At 37.7% G+C, this 17,545-nt stretch overlaps 1 protein-coding gene across 4 annotated transcripts in view; it reads left to right on the forward strand.

The window, feature by feature from the left end:
* Positions 1–16,919, forward strand: part of spon1a (spondin 1a) — an 85,466-nt gene extending 68,547 nt beyond the window's left edge. For all 4 annotated transcript variants that reach the window (XM_028442223.1, XM_028442224.1, XM_028442226.1 and 1 more), the window contains 9 exons: positions 6,075–6,276; positions 10,683–10,823; positions 11,771–11,846; positions 11,946–12,128; positions 13,896–14,066; positions 15,154–15,321; positions 15,419–15,583; positions 16,201–16,467; positions 16,558–16,919. In XM_028442223.1, the coding sequence (XP_028298024.1) occupies positions 6,075–6,276; positions 10,683–10,823; positions 11,771–11,846; positions 11,946–12,128; positions 13,896–14,066; positions 15,154–15,321; positions 15,419–15,583; positions 16,201–16,467; positions 16,558–16,721 (1,537 nt within the window). In that variant the 3' untranslated portion in view covers positions 16,722–16,919. The remainder of the gene's footprint in view (positions 1–6,074; positions 6,277–10,682; positions 10,824–11,770; positions 11,847–11,945; positions 12,129–13,895; positions 14,067–15,153; positions 15,322–15,418; positions 15,584–16,200; positions 16,468–16,557) is intronic.
* Positions 16,920–17,545: the final 626 nt, after the last annotated feature.

Consider the following 17,545-nt stretch of genomic DNA (forward strand, 5'->3'; position numbering starts at 1 on the left):
CTGTATGCTTTGACCAATAGGGAGCCAATCTTGGCCGCTGGTTGATTGGAGGTGTGGCTGGCTTGACGTCCGCGGCCTGTCTGAACTGACGCTATGCTCAGTGTGTGTTTCAAGCTTTATTATTTGTAGATGTCCGAAATCTTGGGTTTGTTTTATTTAGCAAATAAAACATATAACATATAACATATGATTATGTTATTTTTGTATTCGTTGGGTGCAAATAATTGAAATCGTAATCGAATTTCGATTAATTGAGCAGCCCTAACCTTGGCCTTAAATATGAACTTGAGTGAAGGTCAAGGTCATACACTGAAAGGAAATGTTATTCAATGGTTCCAGTCTGAGCACTGTATCTCAATTTGTGGCCAGGTTATAGGGAAAAAAGTTTTTTTTTTTTTTTGACGTTGTTTTGAGAGCTTCGAGGTCTCACTTTGTTCACATTTTCTGAGGAGTTCTTGACCTTCAGTATGACTTTGGGTGAATGCCAAGGTCAGGCATCGAAAGGAAATGTTGTTCAATGGTACCAGTGGCCAAGTTCGAGGGAATGTTTTATTTTTTTTGTTTTGGCTGAGCTGAGAATGTGTCAATGATTTGGTTGCGTACACATCCATAGATTATACCTACCAAATTTCAGCTCAATCAGTTCACGAAAAACAATTGCTAACTGTGAGGGGTGTTTTGGTGGTAATTAGATGCCTGTGTTCAATACAGTATAAAATAAGAAAGTATTTGATTTTCTATTCACTCTTTTTTTGTCTTTCTGATGTATCTGAGACATTCAGCAATCATCTCACTTTGTTGTAGCATGAAAGCTTCACATTAGATACTGAGACTTTGAGATGCAAATACTGGGAATGATGTCACTGTCAGTACGTAGGAATTGACATTCTGCATGTCTCACAGTGACATATATCGATGCTTATGAAAACTGTTTTTTCGAGTTTTGATTTCCTTTATTGTCAGTAAATGGAAAAGATACTCACATAAAATGTCTATATCCATGTACACTAATACCATGATGAAGCTTTAGTGTCTGAGCTTTTACACAGTTTTTGCCAAAACATTGTCACTGTTTGTCACACTATTTCCTCCCACATCCTTTCTAAACTACACATTTTAACACATTTGCCCTTTTAAGTTTTTACTCCAAACTTCTTTTCATTAGTCCACCCCCTCTATGTAAACTTTTTTTTTTACAGGATTAAAATATTTACTTGACAGTTGGGTTTTTTTTTACCTTTCTGCCACGCAATGTGGCTTAATGTTCTCTCCAAACTCCCACTCTCCTGTCAAGCTTCTTTCCAAAAGCAAACCTAATACCTCACTGTTTGGTGGTTAATATGTGAACGCAGCTAATGAGGATTGTGGAAATTCTGAGCTTCTCGGAACTAATATAAACAGGGGATATTAACCTTCATTTGAGTTGATTGTTTTTATAGTGCTGTCCTTGTTTTGTTTGCCTTTCTGTCTGTCATTTTTTTTTACCTATAATTTAATATGACGTAATGATTTATCTTTAGACAATGACTTTAAACTGTTATACTTCAATGTCTGAAAGCAGGTAAGAAAGAAAACACACCCATAGTCATGCATAATTCCACTCAATTGAAACAAGATGTTCCTACATACTCAAATAGTATGCTACCCAATTTTTTGGGGGTAAAATGCAGCAAATATTAAAAAAACTTAAAGAAATTTCATATTTGGATATTTACAGGAAAACTTTGGACGAGAACTTTTACTCGCGGACATAAAAAGGAGCAACGCACAAGTCACATTACTGATGAACTGGTGAATTGAAACGTTATTAATAAATAAATAAATCAAAACAAAAAAATTGACATATGTGATTAAAGGAACCAGAGGTGGTGTAATGACTCTACTGGTGTATCTCGTTTCTTGTGATCAACTTCCGTGTGTGTTGACAGCTGTCGTCAGTTCCCTCAAAAAAATCTGTAGTTGTTTGTTTATTTGGATACTATTTGGACTGTAATGCCATTATAAAGTTGGCACAATACTCACAGATTCAGAGTATGACTCTTTAATGAAATGTCATCGACACACAAATTACGCCTCTTTACCATTGGTGTGAGGTGGACAACATACTACAATATCATTTTATCAAATGCAGCACAATAAAAGTCCTCCCCCATCTGTGGGTCCCCTCTGTGTGGTGATCTTAAAACATGAAGCTCTCGTCCATAGTTTCTCCGTAAATATTCAAATATCACACACACAAGATTTTATTTTAAAACAGAAAAATGCTGCTTGTCTGGTTTTTGATTTTTCTATAATTCTGTTTTGGTTTTAAGTCAGTAAAACAAAATAACCACACTGTTTATTTGTTATTTTTATTTTGTTTTAAAACAGAATAACCAAAGAGTGAAGGGTACACAGATTATCGTTGTACAGGTATACATTATCATTCATTCATACACTTTTAATATCCAGTGATATTTGGGAAGTACTGAGGCAGTTAACAGGGATCATGCTGGGAGACTAATGCTATCTGTAGTTGCTACCAGCCTTTTTCTGTCTCTACCTTTCGGTCAGTTACCCTTTCCATGTACTTTAAAGTCTGGAATGCCCCCTGGGATAAACCTCTGACTTACAGTTTTCACTTTGCAGTGGCCAAACTAAGCTAGACTGCTTGTCCTCAAGAGCATAAAGAGCCTTATTACAATTCCAGTTTTGCAGAGTAACGAAGGGCAAGACTTAATCTGCATTTATTGTCATGGCAATTTTGCGGTTGACCTCATTTGGAGACATGATTTATTGCTCTGGTTGAGTGATGGAGTCCAGGCGAGGCATTGATGCTTTTTTAAAAAAGGTTTATTATAAAACTAAGTAAAAAAGAGTACAAAGATGGACAAAATTAGTGACCGCCCGGGTGGACGATCCGAAGACAGAGTGAAACACAGTTCTAACTCAACACGTATATTCCCCCTCCGTCCCCCTCCCTCCTCCCCCCAGGAGATAAAGAGTACAGGGTGGAGGTGATAGGAGAGAGTGAAAAGAGACAGTTTCTTCTTTGGGTCAAAACAGCCAGTTCTGGTATCTGCTGGTTGTCATGGGAGTGGAGGTGTGTGCGTTTTTGTGTTTGTGTGTGTGAATGGATGTGTATGGGGTGTGTATGTGTGACTATGTGAGTGTGTGTAGGCATGTGAGTGCGTACACAGAGGGTGCTTGTGCGTTTCGACCTTGTGAGATTGTTTTGGGAAGACATCATGTGCTTTTGAAGAGATGGCCTGACCCAGGGCTAGAAGCAAAGTTGAAGACATGAAACATAACACAATGGAAAGTTACAACCCAAGGCTTAAGGATTAAAATATATGAGTAAATGTATTATTAAGCATAACTAATAATTTTGCCATAACATTATTCTGGCCAGGTAAAGATTAATTAAGTGGATAGTCTTCTACATGAACCAAAAATATGTTTCTTTATTAAGCTTCTGTTGTGCTGAGTAAAATATAGTTTCATTTGTTTTTGTTTCATTCCTGAGATTTTTCACAATTTGATTTGTTTTAACACAAATCTTCTTATCTAGAGTCACTATCTGGATTTTTTTGTAGTGACATTCAATTAAACAAAGATAACTTGATGGTCATTAAAGTCAGGCTTTTGTATATATATTATAATCAATTGCTCATAAAGTAAACTGGCAACAATGTAATAATGCAAAGTGACATAATATTGAGGTTGCTCAGTTATAAAGGCAAAATTGTAGACCAGTCATGAGAGAAGAAGCATATATTGTTTTTTCATCAGAATGACTTTGGAATAATGTGAAGTGAAGAGTGCTTTGTGATGATGAAGATGATGATGATGATGATGATGATGATGATGATGAGTTTATTTTGTCAGTGCACATGTTAAAGAGCAACAAAATTATATTTCAGTTTTATCCCATCCAAGAAAACATAAAACGACAATCACAACATTTATCACATGGCAGCACAGGAGCAGGAGAACTGTGGTTCACCACAAGGGCGGCGCCCTTATTTAGATGAGAAAGGGAAAACAACATAAGGAGAGGTGAGGGGGGGAAAGGCAGATTTTGTACTGAATTCCCTCATGGAGAGTAAAGAGAAAAAACCTCTCAGCATACATAGATTAAGCAAAACACAGTCAAAGAAAACAGTCACAATAACCATATAGCACGTGGGCAGGTATGGGTGGGTGGTGGATCCAGGGGCGGGGTATAGGGGATGGGGGCAGGGTGAAGAGGGGGAGAGGATATCCAGCCGCTGGGGGGCGTGGGCGTGCAGCATCTCTCGGTGCTCCTCCACAGACACCTTCCTGAGCTGGAGGGGAGGGGGGGCAGATGGAGTGCGGTGAAGGTGTAGACAAAATAGAACCTTTGTTCTCTTCTCTGAAACAGACAGATGTTATGTGGCCTTTATAGGCCTGGTTCAGAAGACGACAGTCCAGATGGCAAATGGGGAGAGGAGGGGGGGAGGCCAAAGGGTGATAATGATTTGTTTTAGTTCCAGGCCAGCATTCTTTCAGTAGCATTAGAGTCTCTGGTCTCAATAATAATCCAATAATGTGGCATCAAATGGCAATTGGCCAAGCATACATCCTCTCCATCCTCTCCAAGATCAACTCGATTCCATGCAGACGTTCCAAAGTAGCATCCTACTTACTTTTGAGTTTGTTCATTGTGACAGTCTGAGAGTTCAGTGCTCTGCCCCATCCTTCAGAGATGACTGGAAGCCTTCCCAAAACACCTTCCTACATAATACAGACTTTACGATAGATCCGAAAGCTGCCAACGCCAATCAACAGCATCCCTGCTACCATGATTCCAATCATGTATATATCCTCCACTGAGAGTGATGACAGGCACACAACCTTCCATTTGTTCCAGGAATCTATTGTGTATCTGGCTGCAAACGTTCCATCTGGACACGCAGGCTCACCTTGGCCTGGTCTTCTCATTGAGAAAATTTGATCAATAGCATTAAGAGACCAGCTGACAAATTCCATAATTTTGGTTTTCGGATGAATGCAAAGAAAGTCTCCTATTAGATCCACAAGACAGCAGACAAAACAAACAGCTGGGGAAGATAGGGAGGATAGCAGGGGCAAAGAAAAAAATGTGACTGCCTTAGAAGAAAAGCAGAATAGAATGAACACTTTAAATGTATTTATGAGATATTAATATTTAAAATGGTTTAATATTTTTACCCAGACTTTATATTATCTTTGCTCTCAGCAATAATTTAAGAATGTTTTGTGTCTTCTAAAAATATAGTGGACAGACAGGCTTTGTTGTATATTCTCTCAGTCATATACTGTAGTTTAATGATCTTAATTATATTAGTTTACAGGTACAGTACCTAACAGTTGTGGCATTGCTTAACCCCTTAGGCAAACAACCTTCACAGTGTTAGCAAAATATTTAGGAAAATTACCCCAAACACATTGAATACATTATCTAAACTTTGTGGTAACATTTTTGTTTTAATACATGGAAAATACTGTCTATAATAATATAATACTTTAGTGTGTAAAGCAGTAGTTTTCTTTCTCTTCCTTGCTCGCAGGTTTCCTTGTCTTTTCCTTTTTTTTAGATATTATTGAATTCTAGATGGCTAATGTTGCTAATTCAGTATATAGCAAAAGTGAGAAATTATTTAGATAGAAATTTGTCTGCACATTTTGTATTTTTTATACTTGTTTTGTACTTACTAGATGTTGTTTTATTTGAGTGTATTTTTATTGCGCATGGATGCAAATATAATCTGAAAAAAACTGATCGATTTTTATTCTGGTCAAGTTTGCATTGACTAATTATAAGTTTGTTTTTTATTGAGATGTTCTATAACTCATTAAACTTTAGCATTAAACCATTTCAACACAGAGTTTTTAGAACAGGAATTGAAAAACCTTCTCATTGTTACATGAAAACTGCAAACGTTTTTGTTCACCAAGTCTCTTTGAAATATCCTACAATTGTAAACCCTTCTTAAGCTTGAATGATTGTTTGTAGTTTTCAGCAAACACTTGTTTTGTTCTCTCTCGCTAAACTTTGTAAAAGATCTCTTGCTTCTTACCTCTCCACCCAGGCGAGCTGCTCCCTCGGCTGAATTCTCTGTGGATCGAACTCGTCACCTCATGTCCTTCCTAACCATGCTGGGTCCCAGTCCAGACTGGAACGTTGGTCTGTCTGCGGAGGACTTGTGCACTAAAGAGTGTGGCTGGGTGCAGAGGGTAGTCCAGGATATGATTCCCTGGGATGCTGGGACTGATAGTGGGGTGTCGTATGAGGTAAATATTTTCTCTAACTTGACCAAATATAATGCTACAAAAGATTAGATGGAGTTGTTTTTGTTCTATGTGTAAATCTATTGTGAACATTATTGAGTGTTTGTTCATAGGTCTGTTCAAAAGTGTCATTGGGAGAGCCCTAAGATGAAGTAAATACTATCATATAAATGTTAATGTATACAAAAAAAACAATTGTTGCAGCAAAATTGATGTACCATTAACAAGTAATGCTCCCTAAGCAGTGAGTTTTTGGGAAATTATTTTGCTTTAATCAAAAAATCTTTTACATCGTTTCATCAATCATACAAACATAGCATTCCCTTTTTGTTCAGATATCCGTCTCTTTTCTCTTCATTTACCTCATATCACAGCTTTTGCATCTTTAAATTATGCTGTATTACTTAACTGTGAGTAAAAATATTAAAACTCTTCATTAAAATTGTTTTCATCTCTTCAAATTGGGGCTTTGCAGTGGTTAGTGCTTCTCCCTCAAAGCAAGAAGGTCTGAGTTAAATTCCTCATCCTCTTACTCCAGCTACCTTCCACAATATAAACATGTATGTGTTGTTCTTAGAATAATTCTGGGTTGAGTGCAGGCAGGGGTATTTGGCAAGGTGCAAAAAAGTTAGAAAAGCATTTAACATCCACACAACAGCTGTGAATTTCTTTTCTCTACCACTTAATTTTTTTTTTAACTGTTCACTTATGCTTTCAAACACCATGTCCTTAAACAGTGGTTCCAAAACGTTTTGTGCCCAAAGCAAGTAAAAATCTGAAGGCACACCTATTGTGCAAAATAGCCTTTATAACACGTGTTACTGTACCACCCATATCATGTACAATATCACCTGAGCCACGGGCAACCGTACAAGAAAGCGCTCCATTTTCCCTCTCGCTGTTTCTCTGTTTTAATGTTGTCCTACAGCCTTTGTCACAGTCTTATAATTCCCGCCTGTGCAACCGTGGAAACAGCGAATTATTGCGTTCTCTCTCTTTTTTTCCAAGTGTAGGAGACCATGTTTGTGGCTGATACCACTGCTCAATTTTTAACCACAGGACGGTGAATTTAACCATGTGCTTTTTTCCCCCTCCCTTATCTCACTCTCGAGACTGAGAACAAGGAGCCTACATGAATTTTTCTTTTTCTGAGGCAAACTCAGGCTTATGCTTCCTGACCCACTTGGGTGAATCACATGGAAAACGTTTCTTTGTTGTGTCTGCTCCAAGAATTAACAAGAAAAACAATGACTAAGAGTGAACTCAAAATCTTTGATGCAATGTTGAAATGTATTTTCTACAAAGCGTCCTTAGCTCTGTATTCACACGAAACCTTTAGGATACAGTAAAGTACGGTTTAAGTGTTTTAAGGAATTTCTCCTTGTAAAATTGCAAACAGTGTATCATGTTTAGTGTTAGACTGTCCAGAAAAATATGATCTATGCTCTCATCTCGCTTTGAAGGTTACATTCTAACTGTGTTCTGAATTATTTACATATTTCTTTTTCCAAAGAAGTTTCCATTCAAACTCATAAGAAAACACCCACATGAAAACAGACAACCCATGATCCAACCAAAGCAATCTGATTGGCTCCCGAAAAACCGACCAATAGTAACGCTTAAACCACGATAAAATCGAAGCGGAAAATTTAAATTATTGGATTTTGGTGCTGCCCGCTGAGATGCCCACCGCGGTGTACTTTTATTTTTGTTGTACGTTTATATTTTCTTTGTAACCTCTTAAGCTTATTAGATTTTCACTAAAACTTGCGCGTTCCAGAGAAACGCCTCTGTTATAACTGCTGCAGAACTGAACCACTGAACCTACTAACAACCACAGAGCCTGCATGAGCTGGACCATCCAGGCCTTTCACAAGCCACAACCAGTAGAACCCTGCTGATTCTGAACGGACAGTGAAACCAGCTTCAAAACCAGTCAAATGCGCTGAAAACCCAGCGAAAGACAGACTAAGCCCAGAATCGGACACACTCCAAGCCAGAACCAGGTGAAACCTGCTGCTGCTGAGCAAATTTTAAACAATTTTCCTCTTCTCATATAAACAACTTAATTAACCCATCAAATGAATTGAGCAAATGAATTATACAATGATGAGATCACATTTTACCAGTCCAGTCATTAAGAGCTCAACGGTAGCCCTTTTGGTTTCAGTCCTTTTCCCATGAGTATTGTCCAGTGCACGTTTCTGGTGTTCTCAGCTCTGCTGCACACAGCCAAAGGCCGTTTATAGGGTGACTTTCTCATCAGTGCTATTGGGCTCACCTGTTGAGGTGCGCCGCAGAGAAACATGCACACACACAGAGCAGTATGAGCGCATGCCAGCATGCGCTTGGAGCAGCACATGCACCCAGCATTACGCGCTCTGAGCACTCAGGCAGATCACCACAAAATCCCACAGCACACCCTGACTTGCCTCACGGCACACCACCATTTGGGAACCACTGTCCTAAAACAATAGTCGTTATTCATCGATACCTTCTACTGTAGTGTCTCCAACCAATGTCCCAACATGATTAATTAGATTTAGTGGCTACATATGTAAAAGCTTTAGGTGATCTTAAAGAGTTTTTTGTTCTCAGGTTATTTCCACAAAGTTTAAATTTAAACAAAAAAAAAAATAGTCAAATTCAGAATAATATGCCTCTGTGATATCATTCAAGTACCTCTGTGTGTGTGTGTGTGTGTGTGTGTGTGTGCGCGCTCATGTGTTAGTGTGCGTGCATGTGCATGCTTAGGCTCCATTATATGAAGCCGTTAAAGGCACAGGCCTGTAATGAGATCCATTCTTTCTCCCATCACTTTTAGCGTAGCTTTTAATTAGTGGTCAGTCATTACCTTTCTCCTCATATCCCTCCTGCTACTAAAGCTTAACTGCTCATTGCGCATTGGCTTGACTTCCATTTCGCTAGTGGCCGTGTGTGTGTGTGTGTGTGTGTGTGTGTGTGTGTGTGTGTGTGTGTGTGGGTTTGCATGAGAAGTTGGTGGTGTTCTACTGCAAATGGACTCCCCTCAACCCTCTGCCGTTGAACCTTTAATGTTGACTAATAAAAGCCTCTTTCCTCTCTACTACTCTTTAATGTTCTCTTCAAAGCTGCTCATTGACTTTAGACTCTTCCATCCAGTTATTTTCTCCATCTGCCTATCCTGTTTATGGTTAAGGGGTGCTATAACATTATCTCAGCCTACGCTGGGTGAATGGTTGCCTTTCTGTTACATTAGCGTTGTGCTCAAGACCACAATATCTGAGACCATGACTTGCCCGAGACCAGAACGAATGCATTGAGACCAAAACGTGACCATGACTTTTGGGAGTTGAATAAAGACCGAAACCGAGACAAGCCGAGACCAAGACAAAACCAAGACCATAAAAATCAGTTTTAAAAGGCATGAGGTTGAACAGTTGAAGAGCATTCTTTTTTTGTTTTTTTTCATTTTCTTTTAAATACATTTGACTGACATAAACGATGTGTCTGCCACTCTTTCAAAGTACAACATGCAAAAATCTCAAATCTTGACAATTTGATCAACTAAATTTTAGCAAAAAATAAAAACCTTGTATGTGTTTTATAGTTACTGATAAGTCCAGAATTATTTTAAATATTTGAAAATAAGATGTGTATATGTCAGGTGAATGAGGCCTTATGCTGTGTTCACACCGGATTGAAAAATCAGTTCAGGAGTTGCACCAAATCCTTCCTGGTCCGGTCCCAGTAAAAAAACTGACCGTGTCGTAGAACTCCGGGTGGTCACACACCGCCACGATTATTTTCTCCTCCTTGCTAAAGAGTGAAAAGACTGGTTTCTCCGTTGACGGCCTGACGTCATTGACAACAAGGACGCTGATTGGCTTTTGCACCTGAACGTTACACGAAACATTCGCTGGATTTAAATATTTTCAACTCTCAAGCAAATGACGAATGTCACAGAAAAACGAGAGCACGTATGCTGCTGCCAACATTCTTGCCCCGCGAATCAAACTGCGCCGACCAACAGGAGAATAATTTGCCTCTTACCATGTCTATCCCATTGACTTTGTATGTAATCTGGCCCACAAACATTTTGCACCGCGTCCGGTCTGAACGCAGCATAAAGAAAGTATTAAGAATTCAGAGGCATTTCTGAATAGAAATCCGGTGTCTGACACATAAGGCACTCGACAAGGAAACAACAATCTGTGAGCTAATGCTGAACATTAGTAAGTCAAATCACAACATTCCCTAATCAGGAACAGTTTCAACTGCTTTTTTTTATTTTTCTCATCACATTATTGAAGTTGGAGTAAAGCAGATCACTAAACAATCAACCATTTAATGTTTTTTTTGCGTAGTGAGTGTGTTAACTTTTCTATTCTAACCTAGACATAAATGGTGTGTATACTTTTCTTTTTTAGTCTCCAAATAAGCCCACTGTGCCTCAAGATAAGATTCGACCCCTGACCAGTTTGGATCATCCACAAAGTCCGTTTTATGATCCTGAGGGAGGCGCTATCACGCTTGTGGCCAGAGTGATCATTGAACGCATTGCAAGAAAGGTACATATGTCTTTCTTAAACGCTTTGTGGTTACTTTATTTCAAAGTTGGTGATTTCTTAAATTGGGAGGTCATATTAGTAACTTTTCTGACAGCTTTTATAATGTAACTAACTACTGTAAAACTTGAAATATTAGAGGAGTGTGTATATTACTGGAAAGGACACTACAGACTCAGAGTCATTGCTTCTTTTTCTCACAATAAACAACACTCATGTCCGATTGGCATGCGCGAGCAGTTTCTGTATCCTCAGCTATTACTGGGAACAAAATCCTATCCTACTAATTGTAAAACATTGACTGATGGGGAAGTTGTATGTCCAAAATTGTTAAATGATTACTGATCATAATATCCCTTTACCCTTGTTTAACTTTTATTTGTAGCTGTAAATATGTGTAGCTCTCATCTTATTTAACGTAACATTTAGTTGCATTCATACTTCTGCTGAATCCAGTCAATATTTGCCTCATTTATAAGATCTGGATGCTCAGATTTTAAATAGAATAGAATAGAATAGAATAGACCTTTATTGATCCACAGAGGGTAAATTCAGTTGTCTCAGCAACACTATATAAAAAAGAGCAGACAGTAAGAAACAAAAATAAATACCAACATAGATAATAGTGCAAAAATATAAAACTATAAGACAGAATTAGAAAAACTGAATAAACAAAAAAACAAATAAAAAAAAATGAATTAACTGTTATTGTTGCTGTCTTAAAATTTGAAGTAACTTGCTATCATTTTAAACAGCTGCTATATAAATCAGTTATTGGCAGGTAAAATAGCTTTAACCCAGGAGTGCATTATATTTGAGCAGTTCTCCACTGGCACCTAGAGGCAGCTGTGGTGTATTTGAAAAATGTTTGCAAACATGTTAGGAGAAAGCAGTATTATATAGTTATGTAATTATAGCTATACACTGTAAACGGCTGTGTGTGCTCACAGGGTGAACAGTGCAACATTGTGCCCGACAACGTAGACGACATTGTAGCAGATATAGCCCAGGAGGAGAAGGATGAAGGTCAGTTTCCTGTTATCTGATTCATTGAGTAAAAAACAAACAACAACTTAGTGCATGCAGGATTTTAAAATGCTTCTGTTTGTTTTTTTGATTTTGAAGATGATACTCCAGAGACGTGCATCTACTCAAACTGGTCTCCATGGTCCGCTTGCAGCTCGGCCACGTGTGAAAAGGGGAAGCGGATGAGACAACGAATGCTGAAGGCCCAGCTGGACCTCAGCGTCCCTTGCCCACACACTCAGGATTTTGAGCCTTGTATGGGGCCTGGATGCAGTGATGAGGGTGAGTACTACTGGGAGAAAAGGAAAGCTCTCAGCAATTACATTTTTCATAACAAATGTGCATCCACTGAGCCTTTTTATGAACCATTTAACCCTATGATGTGGGCCTTGTTTAATAAGGGCATAAATGAAAGAAAGGAGTCTAAAACAAGTCTTATAATATTTTTTTTTTTTATCAGAAAAATAATTGACCAAACATTTGTCACTGACAAATGTTTGGTCAATTCCTTTTATATTTTTATGTTCATGCTTTGGGTTTATGCAGTATCTAATGTGCTCTAATCTCAAATATTTACTAAACTTCATTACTTTTACATAAAAACTTCATCCCCATAAACACATAAAGCCTCTCATAGAATGAAAATGAAAGTGATTGATGATTACCGTTTTCACGGACAAACATGATTTGGCCATTAGAGTTGATCAATAACATTCATTTCCCTTCAGACCGGTGATGGAAGTTATTTATTGCTACTTCAATTTAATGATGTCAACAAGACACAATGATACTTAATGGACAAAGGAAAAGATAATCTATGAAAGAAAAAAGTCTTAATGAATAAAAAAATAAACATTTTTTTTTTTCTTTTTCAATTGATTAAATTGTACTTTTAAATAAAATTAAATCTGACATTTCAAAATAAGTCACAAGTCAGAATAAATTTTGAATAGATTATAAAAATGTCCCCTGTTGCTAAATCATTTCAAATGTATTCTTCAGTTTAACATTCTTAGCATGAATTGAAAGCGATATATATTGTTATTTTCCAGGAGCAAATTTTGGTACTTGTAGTTAACTTTCTGATTTGACTGTAAATTATGAGCTGACTAGACGTTCCTCTGACAGCAACCTTTACATCATTTCTGAAGCAATGATGAGGCCTCCTGAGGCATCCATCTGTGGAGCAGCCAGATTCAAGACAAGAGAATACCAGGGGTGTGTGTCTAGCTCATTATGATTCAGGGGCCAAATATGGAGCAGTTTCATCTGAGGTGGGCTGCAGCTTTTGCGTTGGGAAAACCAACGTCAACGTTATTGTGTCCTAGTTTGCACTTACACGTATAAATGATATCTAGTAAGGTACCAACAATATCCAAGCAATAGCTGTCGTCATCGAAGCTCATTGATTTGGTGACCAATATTTGTGTAATATTGGAACAATCCTGAGGGATTGTTTAAGACTGCAGGTTTTAGCAGAATGGAGGGTTATTTTTGGAATTTGCGATTAAAATTGACTGCCATCAAGGGATATAAACATGGGAAAATTGTTAGTGCCTGCAAATATTGTGGAGTTTCATTGAATTTTTGATATTAGGGGGCAAACATGTAAAACTGAATTATTTAGTCATTTACACAATGATTAATGTTGTATTTACTTTCTCCTGTGGGAGAAATTTGGCCCCTGGTTCTCGAGTTTGACATCTGCGATGTACACAATACCTGGTATTGTGTTATTGTACATATAGTATTAGTGCATCATTGTATATAGTTTATTTATTTGAATTTAAAACGTTTTTGATATTTTTTGTTTACCGTCATTTAAATGATTTTTACGTTTATCAGTTTTAGCCTTATTTTTTAATCCTTCTGTACTATTTATGATTTTCTTCATGACTTTGTATTTTTACTCTGTTTTTACCTGAATTGTTAAACAAAAACAGAAAAGGTTCGGGAACCACTGTCTAAATGGATAGTTTGATTGTTTAAAAACAAGCTTAACTTTGATTTTTATTCCTCTGCATTGTTTGATTCCGTCTGCTTCCTTAGATTCTTCCACTTGCATGATGTCAGAGTGGATCACATGGTCTCCCTGTAGTATGTCCTGTGGGATGGGAACACGGTCCAGGGAGCGTTACGTTAAACAGTTCCCCGATGACGGCTCAGTCTGCACTTTGCCAACCGAAGAGACAGAGAACTGTGCAGTCAATGAGGAATGTTGTGAGTTTCATTTCTCAATCGTGTGATACTTTATTCCAAACCAAATAAAATATGTAAATAATGTGTACAACAGACACAAAAGAATAAAACATTGACCCTCAGGTTTGATAGTAGTTTAGTAGCATGTCACTGTTAGAATGTCCAAGGCTATTTTCTAAGATGGTGTGTTTAATGCGTATCCTACATCCTACATTTTCCGGTGCATTACCATATATTTGACTGTAATAGTATATGGTAATTACATGTTTATTAGGTTGTCTGAGTAATGTGTAAACAGAGGTGTAAAGAGTACTGATATATTCTACTCAAGTACAAGTAAGTCATACATAAAATACTCAAGTATAAGTAAAAAGTAGATCAATAACTTTATTTTTGGTCATAAATCTCCCTTGCATACAGTAAACATCTTGTGTAGAAACTTAAGAATTGATAATAATGCACAATTGGAATTGTTTAACTTTTAAATAGAATAACACCAATTAATTAATTTCAAAATAAAATCAAAGGTATGTCAAATGTACAATTTTTAAAAATGAAATAAAATAACACCAATGAATTGAATTCAAAATAATAAAATTACCAGGTACTAAGTATAGCTACATTTATGAACTCTAAAACTCAGAGAATAACTGGCATTCAATGCTGTTTTGGCGCCGTGCAGTATGTTTAATCTGGTTGGGCGGCTATGATGTGATGCATCTGATTGTTGTCTGGTCATTTTATTTTTTATAGTTTTACAATGTCCGTTGATTATTTTAAAACAATAAATAAAAATACTCAATAACAGTTGGGTGTAAAAATGTAACAAATTGCTTTACTTCTTTTGAAACCAACTTAAGTAACATTTGAGTTTATAAATATACTCAAAAAAGTACAAGTACTCATAAAAGCAACTCAATTACAGTAACGTGAGTACTGAAACAAATACAAATACACTTCCCAATGAATAAATACCATACTTTATTATTTTCTCACCTCTTAATATGCCGTTCTATATGGTGTGAGAACTGTATATTTTATTCAACATCCAGATCTCAATGATTTCACCTCTGAATGTGTTACCCAGTGTTTTCCACTCTGCCCTTAGCACCCAGCAGTTGCCTGGTTACAGAGTGGGGTGAATGGGATCTCTGCAGTGCCACTTGTGGTCTTGGCATGAAGAGGAGAGAGCGTTTAGTGAAGACGCCTCCTGCTGACGGCTCTATCTGTGGGGCAGAGGTGCTGGAGGTGGAGAAGTGTATGATGCCTGAATGTCGTAAGCGGACACAGATATGCTGACATCAGTCGGGATGGTTGATATTTTAGATCATTCTGTTGTTAGTAGATGTTTAGTTGTTTGTTTTTGTGTGTAGACACAATCCCCTGTATGCTGACACTTTGGTCTGACTGGAGTGACTGCAGTGTGACCTGCGGGAAAGGTTTAAGGACACGACAGCGTACGCTGAAGTCGCCTGTGGAACTAGGAGAGTGTAGCGAGGAATTGGAGCAGGTGGAGAAGTGCATGCTACCAGAGTGTCGTAAGTAGGAAACAAACACCGGATCCACATGTGCACTGTTGAGGAAAGTCTACAGCTGCTAGCATGGAAATAAAATAAGACGTTGTTGGTTAAAATGACCAAAATTACCATCCATTGGTGCCTTGTTATGGAAAGGGAATATATTCCCTTATTATTATTATTTGCACCCCTTGTATTAAAGCTATTTTCCAACACTTGCAGGGTTTCTTCAGTTACTCGAAACTAAAACCATAACTTGTTTCTCTGCCATCTTTTTCTCATGTGCTACTGTTAAAAACATATACCATAATAAAACCTTGTAAAGGCCAAAACAGGTTGTAAACAGAATAATCTGCTTTGAAATATTTGCCTCACCTTTGCACATTTATGACTATGCTGCATCATTTGTGAAAAATTACACGAGCATTAAATGCCACTGCTGCAAACTCTATTTTGTATACATTTTGGTAGGAATTTATTATTACAACACAAGCTACAAACCTATGAAAAAACATGCTATTTAATAGGTGAACAGAAAGAATCTCATTACTTCCATTTTATGTTGACGTTGTATCTGCTCTCTGGTGTTTTTCTAAGTCTTTCTGTTTTTTGATCTGCCTTTGTTCATATCTCCTCAGCCGTGCACTGCGTCATGTCAGAGTGGACTGAGTGGTCGGAGTGCAATAAATCGTGTGGAAAGGGCCACACGATCAGGACACGTATGGTAGTGATGGAGCCTCAGTTTGGAGGAGACTCTTGTGCTGAAACCATTCAGAGAAAGAAGTGTAAGATAAGGAAGTGCAGCAGAGGACAAGGCATCAGTGACGAGAAGAAATGGCGCAGGGATCAGCGTGAGAAGAGGAGGAGCAAACAAGGCAATGCTGAGGGCACCACTGACCATCCAGGTAAAGATCTTTGTTTCCATCATTGCCATTAGGAACCTGAAAATTACAATATTCTGATGGCTTTGTGTCTCTTTTCTGAACTTTCTTCAGGTTGTAAAATGAAACCATGGTCAAGTTGGACAGAATGCACCAAAATGTGCGGTGGAGGTATTCAGGAGCGACTGATGACGGTGAAGCAGAGGTTCAGGACTGCTCAGCTGTCCAGCTGTAAGGACAGGAAGGAGATCAGGGCTTGTAATGTGCATCCATGCTAGACAGGTGGTGGGAATGACTAACTAATGTAAATAAGGCGAGACTTGTGGTCCTGGCTGTAACAGTGAGGATGGAATGGGAGCAGGGCACACCGTCACATACTGATCCAATGCGCTCTGATTTGGGCTGAAAAGATACATTTGTGAATCTCCAAAGCCAGAGCTCAGCTTAGTTTTTTAAAGACAAATTGAAAATCTTGACAAACAACACATGATTTAATTTTATGCTAGTTGTTTCGTGCTTTCATCTAGCTCTGAAACACGTTTGACTTTATTGCATTGTTTCTGTAAACCTGTTGGGATACGGTACATCCGGACAGATATAATATTCCAGATGTATTAAATTAAAACCTGTTATAGCTTGTGGTATTTTTTAGACAGTACAGCTTTAAAGAACAGCCATTTCAGTGTTTTATATTTCCTCAAATGTCTCACTAACATTTTAGCCAGCTCTGTTATTGTACATGTAGATGTCCCACAGTTTATTCTCCTTATCTGGCCTTTTTTTTTTTTTTTTGGAATTTTTTTTTTCTTCTGAAGTTTTTGATAAGAATGTGTCCCAAGATTCTTACCAAAGTCTTGTGTAGATGTTTTTTAATGTGTTTTTTTTCTCTTTGTCTCTGTTTTCCTGACATAGTAATGATTTGAGATATCACCTTTACAATAAAATGATGTGACAACTTGTCGCTTGGATTTATGTCTTTGATTAAAGTTTCACTGCAGTCAGGGTCGGTTTTGGTTTCTCATTTGCCACTAGATGGCAATAACAAGTCTGAAATCTTCCTTCATCAGGAAACATTAACAGTTAAGTATCATGTTGCAGTTCA

The sequence above is a fragment of the Gouania willdenowi genome, chromosome 3 (assembly GCF_900634775.1).
Source record: "Gouania willdenowi chromosome 3, fGouWil2.1, whole genome shotgun sequence".
NCBI classification, from domain to species: domain Eukaryota; kingdom Metazoa; phylum Chordata; class Actinopteri; order Blenniiformes; family Gobiesocidae; genus Gouania; species Gouania willdenowi.